Source organism: Perissodus microlepis, chromosome 15 (genome assembly GCF_051167445.1).
Source record: "Perissodus microlepis isolate ML-2025 ecotype Zambia chromosome 15, ASM5116744v1, whole genome shotgun sequence".
In the NCBI taxonomy this organism is placed as follows: Eukaryota; Metazoa; Chordata; class Actinopteri; order Cichliformes; family Cichlidae; genus Perissodus; species Perissodus microlepis.
In genome coordinates, this window is record NC_140475.1 from 22,953,272 (window position 1) to 22,971,042 (window position 17,771).

Genomic DNA, 17,771 nt, shown 5'->3' on the forward strand with positions numbered 1-17,771 from the left:
AGAGCTTTCAGCTGCTCTGCTCCCAGGCTGTGGAACTCTCTGCCCCCAGAAATAAGAAACATTGGTTCTCTCCCCCAGTTTAAATCCCAACTCAAAACTCATCTGTTCAAATCTGCATATTCACTGTGAATCCACTGTTTGTTAATTTTATCTTGTGCTTTTGTTTTATTGTTCTTATTCTGCCATTGTTTTACTAAGTGTTTTATCCTATTGTAAAGTGTCCTTGGGTGACTTGAAAGGCGCTCATAAATAAAAATGTATTATTATTATTACCTTAAAAGTACACTACATACATAAACTGACCTGAATTTGTATCATAAGCTGTGGTTTGCATAGGTACTATTGCACTCCAGAGGTGTTCAAGTCCATGAACCATATAGAATTCAGTTTGATCTCAAGTGAGCCAGGACATTAAATTATTCCATAATAATTAAATACTGTTGATTTATATTTAATAAGTATGCCTTAAAAAAACCTGTGAGGTCTCAAGAAAAAAAGGTTAAATTACAGAAAAACTGAAACGAGTAAGTTTGTGGTCACATGGGTTCACAATTTATAGAGAACAATCAATTCTCTGCAGTCTTCAAAATTTGGAAAGCAGTCTAGTGGGCTGGATTGGACCTTGTTGGTCTCGGTTCAGAACATCAGAATTTTATCCATTTATCACTTCATCAAAATCTCAGCGATCATAAAGTATGATCGCCTGAATGTTTGAGGTAAACAAAGAATTCTTTTTTTTAAGGTTAATTTATTTAAAATACAGTTAAACATAGGTCCTAATACAGATTTCTACAGAAATAAAAGTAATGTATGAGTGGGTGCATGACGCTATATTAAATGTTGAGTCTATTAGCTCAGATTTTTTTTTGCATTTTTACATAATATCTCTTTCTATAGATAACTGCAAGTTGCTAACTAATTGCTTAAAGACTGCTGCTAATGACTGTACAAATGAAACAAACATTGATTCACAACATTGTATGAGATTATAAGAGTAATTGTGATACTTAAAATACATTTTGCTTGTAACATACTACTACAGTTAGATACTAGATTGGCTATGAAGGTCAGAACATCAGTAGGTTTTAATTTGATTAAATGAGCATGATCACTTAACTACACAGTTAACAGCATTAAAATCAGCCAGTTTTGTTAAAAAGCCTATTATCAAAGAAGATTTAAGACTACGCATACACATCACTATAATAGTAAACAGAATATTTTACAGACTTAAAATACAACATTTTTATCCATTGGTAGAGACACAGGAGCATTTTCTTTGAGAAAATCTGTCCAACTTTGGGTAGAAATCCTCTTTAGAAAACAAGCGTGGATTGCCTGATCCTGGTTCTGTGCAGCAGCCGCCCTTTCTTCATGTCCTGAATATCTGGGAAAAGTGTTCAAGTTTCTCCTTAGCCTCGTAAACATCTCCATCAGTGCACGAAGGACATGCACCCCTCATTTCCTCTTTCCTGTTGGAAAAAACAAACAAACAAACAAAAACATGATAAAACTGATTATTATCAATTATGTGGCATGATGGACATCAGTGTCTGGGTCAAATCCTGATTCATGGAGATCCATTCCTGCCTCATTAGAGCTCCTAGATGATCACAGTTTGTGACTTTCAGCTTTTTAAGGACTGACCAAACTGACCAAATCTGTATTTTCCAACATCACACAGGATCATTACATAGGGTAAAAGTGATGATTAAGTGGCTCAGATTAACATTTTGAAGCCATGAACAGAAAACTTTCCAGATCTCAGTCCTCAATGGTCAGTCTTTAAAAAGCAGGTGGATCTGACCCCTCACATAAAACATATATGCAGGTATTTCCTGGATAATCCTCCTTTTAGTATTAAGTATAACACAAAGCGAGTGACTGAGCTCATGAACTCATCAGAAAATACTTACAAAGGTCGGAGGTCATAGACTTCTAGAAGGCCAAAAATCATTTTTTGCGGTCAGGGCAGTCACCCCCTGGTGACAGGATTTTTCATCAACGTCTTTAACAAAGAGAGACAGTTAATGTACTCATGTAAGGAATATTGCTGGTGAATAATTTTCTAGCTGTTTAAGCAGGAGGGGGAAAAAGTCCAAAAACACTCTGAAAACATTAAAATATATAAAATAGTCTGTGTAACGGAGGAGGTTAAATACTATTCTTAAAGTAGTCTGCATCCAAAAGGTGTAGTGAATTTCATCAATGGTAAAAGTTTATTTTAAATATTCCTGAAATGTATGGTTGGTTTTCTTTCTTATTTTCCCCCCTCACATTTCACACCTGTGAGATATCAGGTGGTTTAACGTGAGTTTGCAACCACTTATTTTCTTATTATTTGTTATTGTCACAGTCCTTCAAAATTTCACTGGTTGTCACGGCTGTCATCGGTTTTATGTTTGTCCAAAATTTCCTGTCAAAGCCCCAACTAGTGACGGGTGCCATCATAAATCTGAGAAACAACAGTTTACTGGCCTCGTACATTAATAAAATAGTAATAATTTGTTCAAGTAAGTAGTGTTTCTGGGCTGGTTGTCTAGTTCCCTAAAAAAAACCTCAAGGCAAACAAACTAAGCAGCATGCTGCCAACAGGTCACTCACCTTGGATGTATCTATAAGGCTGGGAAAGACAGGGAAGCTCCATATTGATGGCTCATTCCAAAACTCCACGTGACGATCTGAAACACAAAATCACAAACAGAAAACTTTGAGAAACAGTTTGGCCCGGCTACCTGCAGCAGTGAGTGATGGAGATATAAAGAACATCACTGAAGTAAAAAGATGAATGGAACTACAGCAAAATATGGCTGTGAAGTCAGTTTTCATCATAGCAAAGTTTGTTTGAAGTTGTATGTTTTCCAGATGGTTTTAGAAGCAGGAGGAATGTGTGGTACAGCTAAACGAATTAAGTCATTGAATTGATGGTTCAGGCCTGTGAAGCTTTCACTTTGAGATGCATGGAAATCTGTGCAAGAACTAAAAGACTCATTTTCAGGCTTGTGAAACATATTGTTGTGGGTTGGCTGTATGGCTGCCTTTGTGTAATCGGGAAGCATTACTGATTAAGCTGTTTGCTGAATAAGCACCTTTTTGTTGACAGTTTGTGATCTGTACATGTACAAGAGAAAACTGTTAGATTAAAGCCTGTCAATGAACTACACACGTGTCTTGAGGTGGTTTTCTTCTTAAGGAGTTTAAATTTGAAACCTCTGCTTTAAGATAAACTAATGTTAACTGCTTAACTGTCTTCAGATTAGCGTGCCAGTGTGACTTTTCAGTTAAACAGTATTTACCTTTCAGTAGATCACTCCAGACTGCTATTTCTGACAGTGTCTTCAGTTGTGAGGCTGGTAGGGACACTTTTAGCCTCACACTGATTGAGTACGCTGGTCTGTAGTCAAGGACAAGATCCATTCAGTCACACTTCAGGACATCAGGTAATTTTTGATGAGGAGCTTCAAACATGTGTAGTCCTGTTGCATCTCCAAACTTTTCTCCAAAATGACCATAAAGTTGAGTCGACGTGGCATTTTTACATCTACTTGATGATTTTTTTGTCTGCAACCCAGCTAAATTTCTTCTGGAGTGTCATCAGCCAGCAAAGCCTTCTTCTCTCTTAATGAATCCTTTTCTTGCTTTTGTTGATCTTGAACATTTTCTTGCTAGTGTTGGTCATATTACAGCCAGGTTTACAAAAAAAAGAGAAAAATAAAAAGCACGTGCCGTTTTCAACAGCCATCTCTTCTGAGTAAAATGTTTTCCATTGCTGCCCATATGTGTGACAATGAACAAAATGACAAAATTAACAACTTCATTTTCATTTAAAAAAAAAAAAAAAAAAAAAAGAGTAAAAATGTTTGCAATATCCTCCAGTAGGACTCTACCGGAAACACAAATGACTTTCTTCATTAGAAAGCAATTTCTTGAAAAACTTCAGAAGAGCAAAAAGTGACAAAGGTCCACGAAAGAAAGAAAAATGTCAACATGGAAAAGCAGGTAATTCAACTTGATATCAATTAGCATTAGTGGAAGGGACAGTTTAAAAGCTGACTTTTGAAAGATAAAGTCACAAAAAACATTTCATTTTACTTCCTTTTCTTGGATTTTTGCTCTTGCTTTGGTGTCTGTTTACATAACTCTCAGCTGAGCACCGTCACAATTTAACCGACTCAGAAGGAACAAGCTTGTGTGCTGATTGGTTGAAGACATAGGTGGGAAAGGGACCAATTGCCATTATGCACAGTACAAAGTGAAACAGTGACAACATTTTAATTATATTTTGATTATCAAAGGAAAGTTGGAAGAAAGTTGGAAGAAATTATTCTTAGTGAAGTGGAACCACTCACTGCTGTCTTTGTCATTGCATCTCATCCACAGTTTCTTTTCTCATCACTTCAGAATGTTGTCTTGTCTCCTCCATCTTTTTGTCTGAGACCTTCTCAGACACAAACTGCTTCTAAAACAGGGGTGCCAAACTCCAGTCCTCAAGGGTCGGTGTCCTGAAATTATTCCATGTGTCCCTGCTGCAAAACACCTGAATAAATTTTGTAGGTCATTTACAGCACCATGTTCGTTCACCTCTTGAGCTCCTGTAACATGTATCAAATGGCTGAAATGCCACCTCAGCATGCAGTCAGGTTCTATAGAGTCTTGCTAATGTATAGCGCTTTACTTAGTCCCTATGGACCCCAAAGCGCTTTACACTACATTCAGTCATCCACCCATTCACACACACACCTTCACACACTGGTGATGGCAAGCTACATTGTAGCCACAGCTGCCCTGGGGCGCACTGACAGAGGCGAGGCTGCTGGCTGCTGGCCCTCTGACCACCACCATTAGGCAACGGGTGAAGTGGCTTGCCCAAGGACACAACGATCGAGACTGTCAGAGCTGGGGCTCGAACCGGCAACCTTCCGATTACAAGACGAACTGCCAACTCTTGAGCCACCTGAATAATTGTATTCAGGTGTGCTGCACATGGAAAAGTTTCTGGACACCGACCCTCGAGGACTGGAGTCCGTTACCTGTGCTCTAAAAGATCAAGATAGTGAGCACAATTCCCACCAAATAAATCTGGATGACTGAGTTTAACTCATTACTCTCAGTTTTCTGGGAACTGTTATAAATAGTCTGGCTTAAGAGAGGGACCACCAGACCTCTGGGGAAAATTAGTTAAAAAACGGGCACTGTCACTTTTGTTTCTTAAATTTGAATTTAGTTGTGTGTTAGAAATTCTAATCTTTTGAAGCTGCACACAAGCAAGTCCTGTAACCTCAGCACTGGTAGATTTTTATCAAGTCATCCTTTCTGTGAAGACTGAGAGCAATGCAAACAGACACACGGCGCCAGTATTCGGTCTTCAGTCCAACACATCCATCCTCGTTTCCTCCCATCCCAGGTTCAGATAGGTCATGACTGAAGAGCAGAATTCATTTCCTTTGTTAAAAAAATTGTGTACTTTTCTATATTACCCCTTGAGAATTACGAGAAGGTCTTTTATAGATACAAATTCCAGCCGTTACTGCAACTGCAATTGCAACTACAACTGCAATAGCAATAATCACCCCTTCTCCAACATACAGGGCCACTTTCAGTCCATCGATCCTCTCACCAGGATTTTGGCCTGCAGACATAGGTGTATGATTAGACTTTTGTTAGACATCATCTTATAGAAAAGTGCCCCCTGCAACATCTTTATAACAAAATTTAGCTTATTTATCTTTATAAACTCACCAGAGTGAGCGACTTTCAGGTTGACAATGCTGACGACAAGAATTTCTCTCTTCATGCGGCTTGGTCCACTCTGAAAGGCTCTGCACTCGTATATCCCTGTGTCATTAGTTGTTACATTCTTCATAATCAAAGACAAATCTCCATGCGTCATATTTCTGTCCTTCACATCCACTCGGTTGATAAAAGATGGATCTTGGTCTTCTGGATCAAGTTGTTCATCGCGATAGCTGAGCACATACTGACTACTGTTAGCTCTGTGCCACTCTAAAACCTTGACTGGAATATTTTTAGGATTTCTGCAAGGGAGAATGACAGTCTCCCCAGGTTCAGCTGCGACATTTTCCTGTACTGAAGGAGCAGAATCATCCCCCACCTTCAGCTGATCCATTTCAGGGTCATTGGTTGTGCTGGAACCTGTCACAGCTTTCAAAGGACAACGGTTTCAATACTTTGAATAATGCCAAACGTACAACAAACGCACTTGATAAATAGCAAAGAGAGATAAAAGCATATCCTTTTAACACTAGAAATGCCAACTGGGTCACTTTGGCCCATTGGCTTTTTAAAAATCCTGTAACTTTTTAAATTAAAACCCCATGATCTTATATTGCACAATTTTTCCTAAAATGGGGTCATTCATCAAATACTGAATTTTGGGGTGTGTAGGATTGAAAGGAAAAAAAAAAAAATATTATGACCACTTTTACCTAGAACCAGCGAGGACGTCATTTTGACCCTATAGAAATGACTGTAAAACCACTATTGTGTGACACTCGATAGTCCAGCAACATGATTGTTTACACACATTTTACATGCAGGCTGCTATAACATGAGCAAAAGCTAGCTAAATATGATTGCAAAAATAAAATAAATGGGACTATAGGTAGATAAAAAATTAGTAACTACTGCCAGGCTGATGATAGGATTTTGAGCCCGAGCAAATCGGGGGATTACATTACCAAGTGCGTGGAGAAGCAAACAGAAAAGTAGCAGGGGAAATGTATCTGAACTGAGCAGAGAGTAGAGTGGGGAGAACTAATCTGAGAAAATAAAGGGTGAAATCCACAACTGAACAGCAAAACATGTTTCAGGCCTGAGCAAGACAGTTTAGGAGGTGATGTTGCAGAGGCAGAGCAGTGTTGATGTTGGATGACAGGCAACAGACTTCGTGACTGGGGAAAGATGAAAAACTTTGAATGTTCTAATTTCTTAATAATGATTTCAAATGTTCTTACATTTTTGTAGCCGGCTGTGAGGTCAATTTTAAATTGTAGGCAATCTTCTTCACAGCGTCTTTTTTTAGGGAAACTAATACAAATGTGTAATTCTAATGTCTTAGCTTTTGTGTTATTTGTTTTACCCTTTGTCTGTTATTCTAATGTGTATTTTAACTTCATAATCTGTGCTGACATTACCTAAATTATTATTTAAAATAATAATACAACCCTTCACAATAATCTCAATTAAATTACTCTTAAATACTTGATCTGTCAAATCTTATTTTTTTGGTTGAAAATTAACAACTTAACTGCTTCAAGAAATGACATCATTACCATTACTGTTGTTGTTGCAGGAGGGGTCCTGGTGTTCTAGTGTTAAAAGAGTACGTGTTCACCAGCTGAGATTTTATGAATCTGAGACCTACTAATGTCAGTCCAGATATACCTGTGAAGGAACGTGAGATATCTAGCAGCAAGCAGGATGTGAGAGCTTCATTGGGTATATCTGCATGTTATTAAGAATAATGGAAAAGTGACGTGTGAGACAGATAGGTAGACTGGTGCAGCATCAGCTGTGATATAGCAGAATGTTCTGGTAAAGAGCGAGCTGAAGGAGAAACTGATTTAACAAGCAGTCAGTTTTCCAGATCACACTTATTGCGTCTATATTTGAGTGTTAATTCATCAGAAGGCTAAAAGATTGCATGTAGAGGATTTTAATGCGGCCCTGCACCAATTTAAACTCCTGGAGACACATTGATACAGTGGGATGCAAAAGTTTGGGCAACTTTGTTAATAGTCATTATTTTCCTGTATAAATCATTGGTTGTTACAATAAAAAATGTCAGTTAAATATATCATATAGGAGACACACAGTGATATTTGAGAAGTGAAATGAAGTTTATTGGATTTACAGAAAGTGTGCAATAATTGTTTAAAAATCAGGCAGGTGCATAAATTTGGGCACTGTTGCCATTTTATTGATTCCAAAACCTTTAGAACCAATTACTGGAACTCAAATTGGCTTGGTAAGCTCAGTGACCCCTGACCTACATACACAGGTGAATCCAATAATGAGAAAGAGTATTTAAGGGGGCCAATTGTAAGTTTCCCTCCTCTTTTAATTTTCTCTGAAGAGTAGCAATGGGGGTCTCAAAACAACTCTCAATTGACCTGAAGACAAAGATTGTTCACCATCATGGTTTAGGGCAGAGCTTCCCAAAGTGTGGGGCCCACCCCTTAGGGGGGAGCAGAGCCATTGCGGGACAACAGTATCCCACATTCTTGATTTTTAGTTCACAAACACTTGTTGTAATGACTAAGTACTCCTGACATTTTGGAGATGTTAGCTCTTTATACAGTAAAGTTACAGTGGGATACAAATAATATCAGGCTGATCCTGCAACGATCTGTCCCCCGGTTCAAATCACGGACAAACAGCATCCCATAGTTGTTTATATTTTCAAACCCATTTTGCACAGAGAGGCATTTTTTGAAAAATGTATTGATAGCAATGTTGAAAATTATTACACAGGAAAAAAAACAACTACACGTAAAATAATTACACCGTGACGCCTCTGCCTTTCTAAATAGAGGGACAGTAATTGCGTGTTTATATGCAAGCGTGTAAAACCTGCAGATAGTCAGATTAACAGTAACAGTATTTTATCTCTATCTGCCATTCTGCAATTCATCTCATGTAAACAATAACGTGGTGCACAGCATGACGTGAAAAAAGGCACATACCTTTGACGTTGCGTGACGAACTCTGTATTCCTCGTCCACATGTAAACGCAAAAAAGGAGTTTTAAAAAATCTCAGTTTTCTGTGATTCGAAACGCTGTTTATGTGTGGACGAAAGGCCCAAACGCATAGAAACAGCTGCGTTTTCAAAAATACCCGTGTAGGTGTGGATGTAGCGTAAAAGAGTTAGTAGTTTATTTTATTATACCTGTCATTTATTGCAGTTTACTTGTATTTGCTTAATTGTTTACTAAATGTTTGAGGTGTGAAATAAACTGCAATGGAGCAAAATATGGGTGTGTGTGGTTGGAGGATGTGTTTGTGCGCACGCGTGGGGGGAGGGCGCAAACATTTTTCTTGTAAAACAAAGGGGGGGCTAACAAAAAAAGTTTGGGAACCACTGGTTTAGGGGAAAGATACAGAATGCTGTCTCAGAGATTTAAGCTGTCTGTTTCCACAGTTAGGAACATATTGAGAAAATTGAAGGCCACAGGCTCAGTTTTCAGCTTATGTTTTGACTCGTAGTGCCGTCTTAAATTAAACCCCTTAATTACAGCCACATTAGCTCCACAAATAAGATACAGGTTTACCAGCAATGTTTGTAAACATATATTCAGTCTCCTGCCGCCGGTGCTGAAAGGCTCTGGTTTCAGAATCAACTTTTCTCTTCGCCATTGTGAGGGGCTAGCTAACAGAAGTTTGACCTGATTGACGGGGGAATGTTCCCAGGTAGCCTAGCGTTCTGCAAGGAGGCTGCAGCGCTGCATTATGGGATCTGTAGTTTGTGTGTTATTAGCGCCTCATATCGCCGGGTCATGCATAACAATAATAATAAATCTATATAAACTGATCTCGCGGGGCGGATATAAATGTACGCCGGTCCGGATGTGGCCCGCGGGCCTTGACTTTGACACATGTGGTTTAGAGGCTGTAATTTCTGCAAAAGGCGGATCTACTAAATATTGATTTCATTTCTTTTTTTGTGGTGCACAAATTTATGCACCTGCCTGATTTGGTTTAAACAATTATTGCACACTTTCTGTAAATCCAATAAACTTCATTTCACTTCTCAAATATCACTGTGTGTGTCTCCCATATGATATATTTAACTGACATTTTTTATTGTAACAACCAACGACTTATACAGGAAAATGATGACTATTAACAAGGTTGCCCAAACTTTTGCATCCCACTGTATGTGTCTGTAGTATTTATTAAATAACTGTGTCCAGATCTGACAGGGTGTGAGCGGTTTTGCAATGATTTACAGAACAAACTCACCATGATGCTCACCTGCCAACACAGACACCGCCAGAATCGGGATTATCAGATAGTGCTTAACAGCCATTTTCACAAACTGAAATGACAAGAACAAAGATTAACACTCCCGATTTTCAGCCAATGGGCATTTTTGTTTTTTGCATCACTGTATAAAATATAATTCTCTATGAGAAAAAAAGTTCAGCAAGATATTCCACCATGCTTTTTCATGTCAGAAAGCTGCAAAAAAAGTTATAAAAGAATAATGTTCCACACGTGAAAGGGTTTGCAATATTTTACCAAGTGCTTAAACGTAAATATCACAAAAATAATATGTATTGCAAGCAGAAGTAATTAAGTTACTAAGCTTAAAAAAAGATAACTTGTTGGTCTATAATATGTGAAGCACATGTCAAATGTATCCCTCATGAATGATATCAAGTCATTTTAAGCCACAAACAACATTCCGATAACAAGGTAGAAGCTGCAATCAGTTTTTGGCAGTGACTTGTGAAAATGTCGCAGCTGAACGCAGCTTGATAACAAATTATCAACTGTAATAAAGAAGTAAAACTTTTAATACAATCCTTTTTTCGCACGCACGAGATCGGGGTTGGATCAAATAAAAGGCGTGTACTATTAACACCGGAAACAGCCGTTCTGAGTTACTAGCTAGCGGTTTGGTTAAAACTCAAAATTGACAGTTCGATAAAAAAGGCGAACAGACACTTACTAGCAAAAAATATTCTGCGGGCCAGACAATGCCCGACATAGGTCTATTTATGTGTTTTATGCTGTTTAAATCGTGAAAATGTAGCATTAAACTAAAACGTGCCGAGTCATTCAGCGAGCACACTGCGAATCAATGAAAAGGTTAACTTAAAAGTTTATCTAACGTCTTAGACTTGAAAACTTGTTTTGGGGTAAATACCTGTTTTCGTAGCGTTCAAGTTGTATGTAAATGCATAAAATCATCCAGCTTTTCAAATTACCTTGGCTGTATGTAGTAGTGATGTGACGTTCTGTATCGAGGCTTCAAAGCTTGTGTCGAGTAATGAAGGGGGCGTTTCCGCGGTGCGCGTATCGAGGCTTGCTTCATTTATGGGAGGAGCTGAAAATGATGACGTCCGAAGCCTCGCTGCCCGGCTGTACCACGTGACTGGTCCATTCAAAATGTGGGTGTTTGATGGCGAGTTGCGGTTAGTGAGAGTTTGGAGAGAGTTTGGAGGTTTATGAGAGTGAGGAGAGAAAGTCAGGAGAGAATGGAGCCAGCTAAGAAGAGGAGGATGTCCTCCCCTGTGTGGGAACATTTTGATTTTATTCCTCCCAACAAGGTATGTACATTTCTACAGATGATGTATTTTCATAATACTGATGGTGCAATACAATTTATGTTAAGCTGTCTTTACTTTTGTACAAGGTGAAGTGTTTGCTATGTGCCAGGGAGCTGGGATATAACCAGAGGTGGAAAGAGTACTAAAATATTTTACTCAAGTAAAAGTACTATTACTTTGCTGAAATTTTACTCAAGTACAAGTAAAATTACCTGTCTAAAAATTTACTCAAGTAAAAGTAAAAAGTAGCTCATTTAAAATTTACTCAGAGTAAAAGTTACATAGTTACTTTTTTGTCAGCAGGAGGACAGCCTCTTCTGAGTAGTGCAAAAAAGACAATGGGATAAATCTCAAAGTAGTTGTTTTTTAATTAAAAGAAAAACTTTACAAATTAAAGCGCAGTGGCAGTTAAACTGCAAGTCTATACATCAAAATGGATAATGGTCACCAAACCAACCAACCAAACTGTCAAAACCATATAATTCTTTTACATGTGAATGTGTTTTAAACTGTCAAATAAGAGAACAAGTACTGAATTGAGCTGTACGGCAGCTGCTACAAAAATGTGTTTTAATTTTTTAAACTTGGCCCTGCTCTGTTAATTTTGAGGAGCAATTCAATTCAATTCAATAAAACTTTATTGATCCTGAAGGTTGACCCCGAAGGAAATTGGGTTAAGGTTGCCGACCTTTGCCAGCGTCATCTTACCCTCCGACCATACATACATTACACAAACATCACATGGGGAAGACAGGTCAGAGAGGTATAACGATGGAAAATGCACCACGTGAGGAAAGATAAGGAGAAAAAAATAAGTCCCCCTAGACTGAGCTCCAACAGGGAGATCAGTTTGAGAACAGAAAAAAAACCCACCTCTGAACATAGCACATGTTATTCTTTTGCCTGCAGTGTGAACATATTTGGGTTAAGTAAGAAAGTAGCCGCTTCTGTCTTCTGTCTAATTTAACTAATTTTTTTTTAAATAAATTATTATTATTAACAAACAGGAAAAGTGAACACATTTTCTTTTGGCAATTTACCAATCAAGTAAAAATATTTTAAGTTGCGTGGACAACAACGTGCCCAATAACAGCTTATGTCTTAACTTAATGTGATTAACTTGAGCACAGCCTTTTTTGCTAAAATAAATGTACAAGTTTCATTTAACTTACCTCTACATGCTTGCGCAGGTTTGATGTGGAATTTTTAAAAGCTGCTAACTCGGTCTCTCTGGGCAAACACAGCTTACACTGCATAATAAAGCTGTTGCCTTTCTTGCACTTGAAGCCGAAATGGTCCTTTAAATACGGCCAGGGGTTCACATCGGTTTCTTCGAGTTCAGGGTCAGCAGAATTCGATGGGGTTTCTTTTTTCGCTGGATCCGTACCACCGATGTCAGACTCCATTTTTATCGTGACCCAACGCTAATTTGTTCTACTACCCATCATTCCCTGCAGTATTTCCGAAGCGCAATGTTGTTGTTTTTTTGTTTGTTTGTTCTTTTAATTTACTCAGTAACGGGTGTGATTGAAAATGTAGCGAAGTACAATACTTTTTAAAAAATATACTTAAGTAAAAGTAAAATTACCGACTTGGAAAATGACTTTAAAAAGTACAAATACACAAAAAAAACTAGTCAATTACAGTAACGCAAGTAAATGTAATTCGTTACTTTCCACCTTTGGATATAACAACAACACCTTATCCATGCTTAGGCACTACAGAGCTTTGCATGAGAATAGGGGGAACACCGATTGTGGAGCAAGACCAGGTGAGCCATCAAATGCCATGATAATATAGCATGCAGTAATGTTACTAAATGATATAACAATATTATACAACTGTTATAAGTTATGTGTGTGATATTTATATTTGTGCTTTGTTTTTGTTGTCTTTCCTCAGGAGAACATTCTCAAATAGATGAAGACCTGGTTAGCATGGTGATTGAGGACTCCCAGCCATTTAGCATTGTGGAGGACAAAGGATTTAAAAGATTTGTTAAATCATTAAATCCTAGCTATGTTCTCCCCACTAAAAAGGTCATAAAAGCAGTGAAAATTTAGTTTTTACTGAATAAAATGTGGGCAGGACTGAGGCTCAAAGCCTCAGTGTGTAGCTGTCCATACCTCAACGTTACAAAAGCACAACCACTGTCCACACCCCAACCACACCTCACCTCACAGTAAATGATCATTTCCATTTTAAGCATTTCCAAATGATCATTTTCCATAGTGCCAGTATAAATATACACAGTATACTGCATCACTACAATATACATGTTTTACACACTCCTTTTGTTGTTGACATTTACAGGCTGTGTGCAAAAGGCCACACTCTTCAAATTCATGCCAACTAATATTTTTACGTCCAGTAGATGTCCTACTAGAGCAAATGAAGCTTCAAGAAGCTTTGCGCTGGGGTGAACCAATTGGATGAAAAGCTTCAGTGCTTCATGAAGCTTCATCTGCCCATCACTAGCTGTATGTGCCCGTTTGAAGCTGAAGCAAGCACCGGGACAGCCAACAGGAAATGTGCGATCGCAGGGGCTGCGGAAGACGATTAGTGCCACTGGAAAGAAAGAAAAAAGTGGGCACGTCTTATGTTTTTTCTTTTTTTCAAAACTCTGAGATTAAAGTCAGAATTGTGAGGAAAAAAAGATCACAATTCTGGAAAAGAAAAAAAAAGACTTGCCCACTTTTTTCCCCAGTGCTCCCAATCCTCTTCTGTACAATTATAATGTAGCAATATATTACAAGCTGTAGATTCAAGCTGCTCTTCATATTTTTTGCCAGATGTCACCAAAGATGACTGTGTTAAAAAGCTTCTAGTAATGAACCGCTTTTCATACAAGGTCCTTTGCTTCAATCTGAAAAATGTAGACAGGTTGTGAATGCTGCCTAAACCTTGACAGAAAGCCGTGGAGGACAGGAGGACCATGACACTCAACTGAATATCACTTTTACAGTCCCATACAAACATTAGGATCGATTACACTAATGTTAATGTGAGTTTGTTTATTGTGCAGGTTTTGTTTGGTGGTGTCAAGTCAAACGTACATTTGTTTTAAGGAGAAACGAGCAGACAGTTCACTCGTTAAGTTAAAAGAATGGTAATTTATTCACAGGGGCGTTTGGCCAGTGTAGTAATTTAACCACTTTAAACTTAGCCCTCATTTTATTTAGTACCCCTAATAACACAAATACTTGCACAAACAGGAAATACTCCTTGCACTCTTTTTGTAGTAGTGTATGCCCTCTGAGCCTGCCACCTTTCTGTCTGTCCTGCACATTTCCCTTCTCTTGTTTTCTTTGTAAAATAAAAGTATAACATGTATTTATAAATTATACTTGTGTTTTAATCCTGCAGTGTATCACACATTTGATTTACATGCTTGAAAAATGCAAGTGTCCAGAGTCAGGACAGACTGAGAAATTTCTGAGGTGAGTGCTGATCAGACAAAGGCCTTCCACCTGTGATGATCAGACAGGACAAACTCAGCAGTGTGCGAGGAAAAGGAGGAGGAGTGAGACAGAGAGCAGAGAGAAAATAGACAGGCTATTCTGTCTTTGTGAAGGACTGCTAGAAATGTTTAAAATAACTAATTATCTGTCCTGAATCAATCTTTTTAGCTAATGTTAAAATAATGTTATCAAGTGTTTTCAGTGTGGGAGAAACTACTCAAGTTCTTCAAGTAAAAACTATATAAAGTAGTTAAAAAATATATGTTCAGAAACTTAAAGTATGTAAGTATCAGCAGCAGAATGCACCTGAAAATAAATGTCAGTATTTTGGATTAATAATACTGCTGTGTTTGTTGCATCATGCATTATATATTCTGAGGTAAGTTGGTCTATCGTGTTACATCATATTTTAAAAGGATTTTATCTGTTTGTATCATTTCTGCCCAGTTTTACCCATTTAGCAAAGGTCAGCCTGTTTTTTGCCTGTTTTCTCCCCCAATAAAATAATATTTAATGTATTACTCTTCTTATTTTATTACATTTTTTTTTACATCTTGGGATTTTTCTTTTTACCCATATCGTATAAATTAGCTTTCAGACAAATCTAGTTGTGCCAATATATTAAAATAACAATATTTATCTCTTTAATAGATAATGCATCATTATATACAGTGTAAGAGACATTTGCCTTTGAGATAAAAAAGATATAAAGTGATATGAAATAATTTCACATTCAATGTTTGCTGAAGCTCAGTATTTAAAACATTTGACAAGTTAAAAGGTCAAAGGTCTACCTCCCCCTCTCTCTTCTTTTCCCTGTTGTGTGTGCCTGTGTCCAGATTCAGATAAAGACAGTTCTCCCCAAATGTGCCAGCATCACTGCTGATATCACTAAAAGGCTCACACGAATACTAATGAAAAATGTAATTTTGAGTGTCATGTTTGTCAACAATGTGTTGTTATACTTTTCTCGTGTTAGCTGATTTTTGGGATAATGTCAACTAATATGATCATAATAAAATAATAATAAAAGCACTAAATGACATTTTAGTGTCTTTAATTGTCCTTAACAAAAAGCACAACAATAAAAACAAAGGACTGGAGTCTTTAGAATACAGTCTCCAAATTTGATCCTATTACTGAAAACACTTATTATTATCATTATCATTATTATTATATAGCTATGGGTGTGGGTGCTTTAGGGGCTACAGGTCCCTAGATATTGCTGCCAGTGCTTTTGATCCTCTTTGGATGTTGGCTGCCTTTTGTTCTATTCTCTGTTAACATTTTCTGTTGGTGTTCCATTGGTTGTCTTGCTTTCCTTTTGAATATGGTATACACTACTTTTTGTGTCATTGATGTCCCAGTGCTTCTGCCCTATTTTTTTTGTGTCTGATCATTTATGATTCGTTTTACCACAGCTTTATTTAATGATATCTGAAAATCAAATATTAGTAATTTTACTAATCAGTAAATCAGTCAATCTTTATTGACAGACTTTACGTCCATAGTAAAAAACACCAAACAAACAAACAAACAAACAAAACTAAACAAAAAAACAACACAACATGTAAGACTGCACTTAAAATGAACAGTGATAAGTCTGTGTGTTTGGCAGCTTTTGACCAGCAGGTGGCGAGGGAGCTCTGTGTGCACATGAAGCCTGAGGATTAAACTCTTTTGCAATCAAATTGGCTGAAAGACTTCATGAAGCTTCATTTAGCTGTCACTAGCTCGAGCTGGTCCTTAAATACTGGATGCCTGATGAGTAACAGGTGTGACAGGTGAAGTTGGAACCTGAGGACTCCACCCAGTGGGTGGGTCTGGACAGGGCCTGCCCAACATTTTCAGAAACAGCAGGTGAAGAGAACACAAAAACAGACAACATCCTTAACCAGCCGGGGCCCATGAGACACTGTTTTACAGCTATAGCTGTGATACTTTCTGCGCTTTGGATCTTTACTATTGTCTGAGCCAAAACTCCCACCTTGTCTTTATTACTGACTGCCATTCAAGAAACCCCAAACAGAGGCCAATACTGAAAAATATAAATCAATGACTGAAAACAGCAAAACACACAAACCATGAGAGAGCTGATGGTTAACTTAAGGTTGTGGTCCAATCAAATCTCTTAATACGTAATTTTTCTGCTTCTATGGAATGGAAAAGGGTCTTTCGTTGTATTCAGACAAAAGAAAGGGAGGGGACGCGAGTTTCATTTTACTGTAAACTGAGTGAAGTGTCGTTATTAAGTCTCAGTCAAATATGACCAAGTGAAAGAATGAAGGGTACATCTGTCCTGTGGCTGCTGTGTAAATACACCACATATTTTTTCGTCAGATTAATGTGAAACTTAAACTAACCGAGTGTTATTCTATTTAGGGTTGATCTTCCTGCTGTGTGGCTCAACAAACCAAGGTTAGTTCACTTTGTTTTATTCTACCAGGAAACCCCACTTTATACAATTACATGTTTAAATACAACATGGTGTACAAAAAACAAACAATGGCATTCCTCTTAATGTTTTAAGATGTCCAAACACATTAAAATCTTGTGGACGTATGCCTTTTACATGTTGGTAAAATGTTTAGGATGAGATGGAGATATAACACTCATGCACCCTGAAAATTATGAAGGTCTAAATATGTATCAAAGGGACTCACTGAACATCAGTGGATTTCTATGGGGCAAACGTACTTAAACCAGCCACTGTGACCATTGCAGCAGAGTAGAATGAATGATACTGATGGGGACTGTGAGGGTTTGTAGTTAAATTCCTGCTCTTACAGGATCAGTGAGTGTCTGTTTAAAGATTATTACCATACTTTTACATCACTATGGAACACCAGCATTTCTGCAGAGGACAGAACTCCCTGCTTTAATCTACCCTGATGCTCTGTGCTATGTTGTCATGGCAATATGAAGTCAAATAAATACAATATACAAAAATGCACATTTAAAGGAGTACAAGAAGACAGGCAACTGGAAGAGCGTTTGAAGCAGGATAACTTTTC

The 17,771-nt window shown here is 37.8% G+C and overlaps 1 protein-coding gene across 3 annotated transcripts; it reads right to left on the reverse strand.

The window, feature by feature from the left end:
• Positions 1-453: 453 nt before the first annotated feature.
• LOC146372191 (ICOS ligand-like) lies at positions 454-11,025 on the reverse strand. 3 transcript variants are annotated; one of them, XM_084953945.1, is made up of 7 exons: positions 10,955-11,025; positions 9,996-10,059; positions 5,740-6,162; positions 5,478-5,629; positions 2,605-2,681; positions 1,917-2,008; positions 454-1,472 (listed from the first exon to the last, which is right to left on the reverse strand). In XM_084953945.1, exons 2-5 carry the CDS (start codon positions 10,048-10,050, stop codon positions 2,616-2,618), a joined length of 696 nt encoding a protein of 231 aa, XP_084810071.1. In that variant the 5' UTR covers positions 10,051-10,059; positions 10,955-11,025; the 3' UTR covers positions 454-1,472; positions 1,917-2,008; positions 2,605-2,615. The 3 variants fall into 3 exon arrangements, with proteins under 3 accessions (XP_084810071.1, XP_084810070.1, XP_084810069.1); XM_084953944.1 differs by lacking the exons at positions 454-1,472; positions 1,917-2,008; positions 2,605-2,681 and having other exon boundaries at positions 3,829-5,629; positions 10,894-10,982; XM_084953943.1 differs by lacking the exons at positions 454-1,472; positions 1,917-2,008; positions 2,605-2,681 and having other exon boundaries at positions 3,829-5,629; positions 9,984-10,059; positions 10,894-10,982.
• Between the last annotated feature and the right edge of the window lie 6,746 nt (positions 11,026-17,771).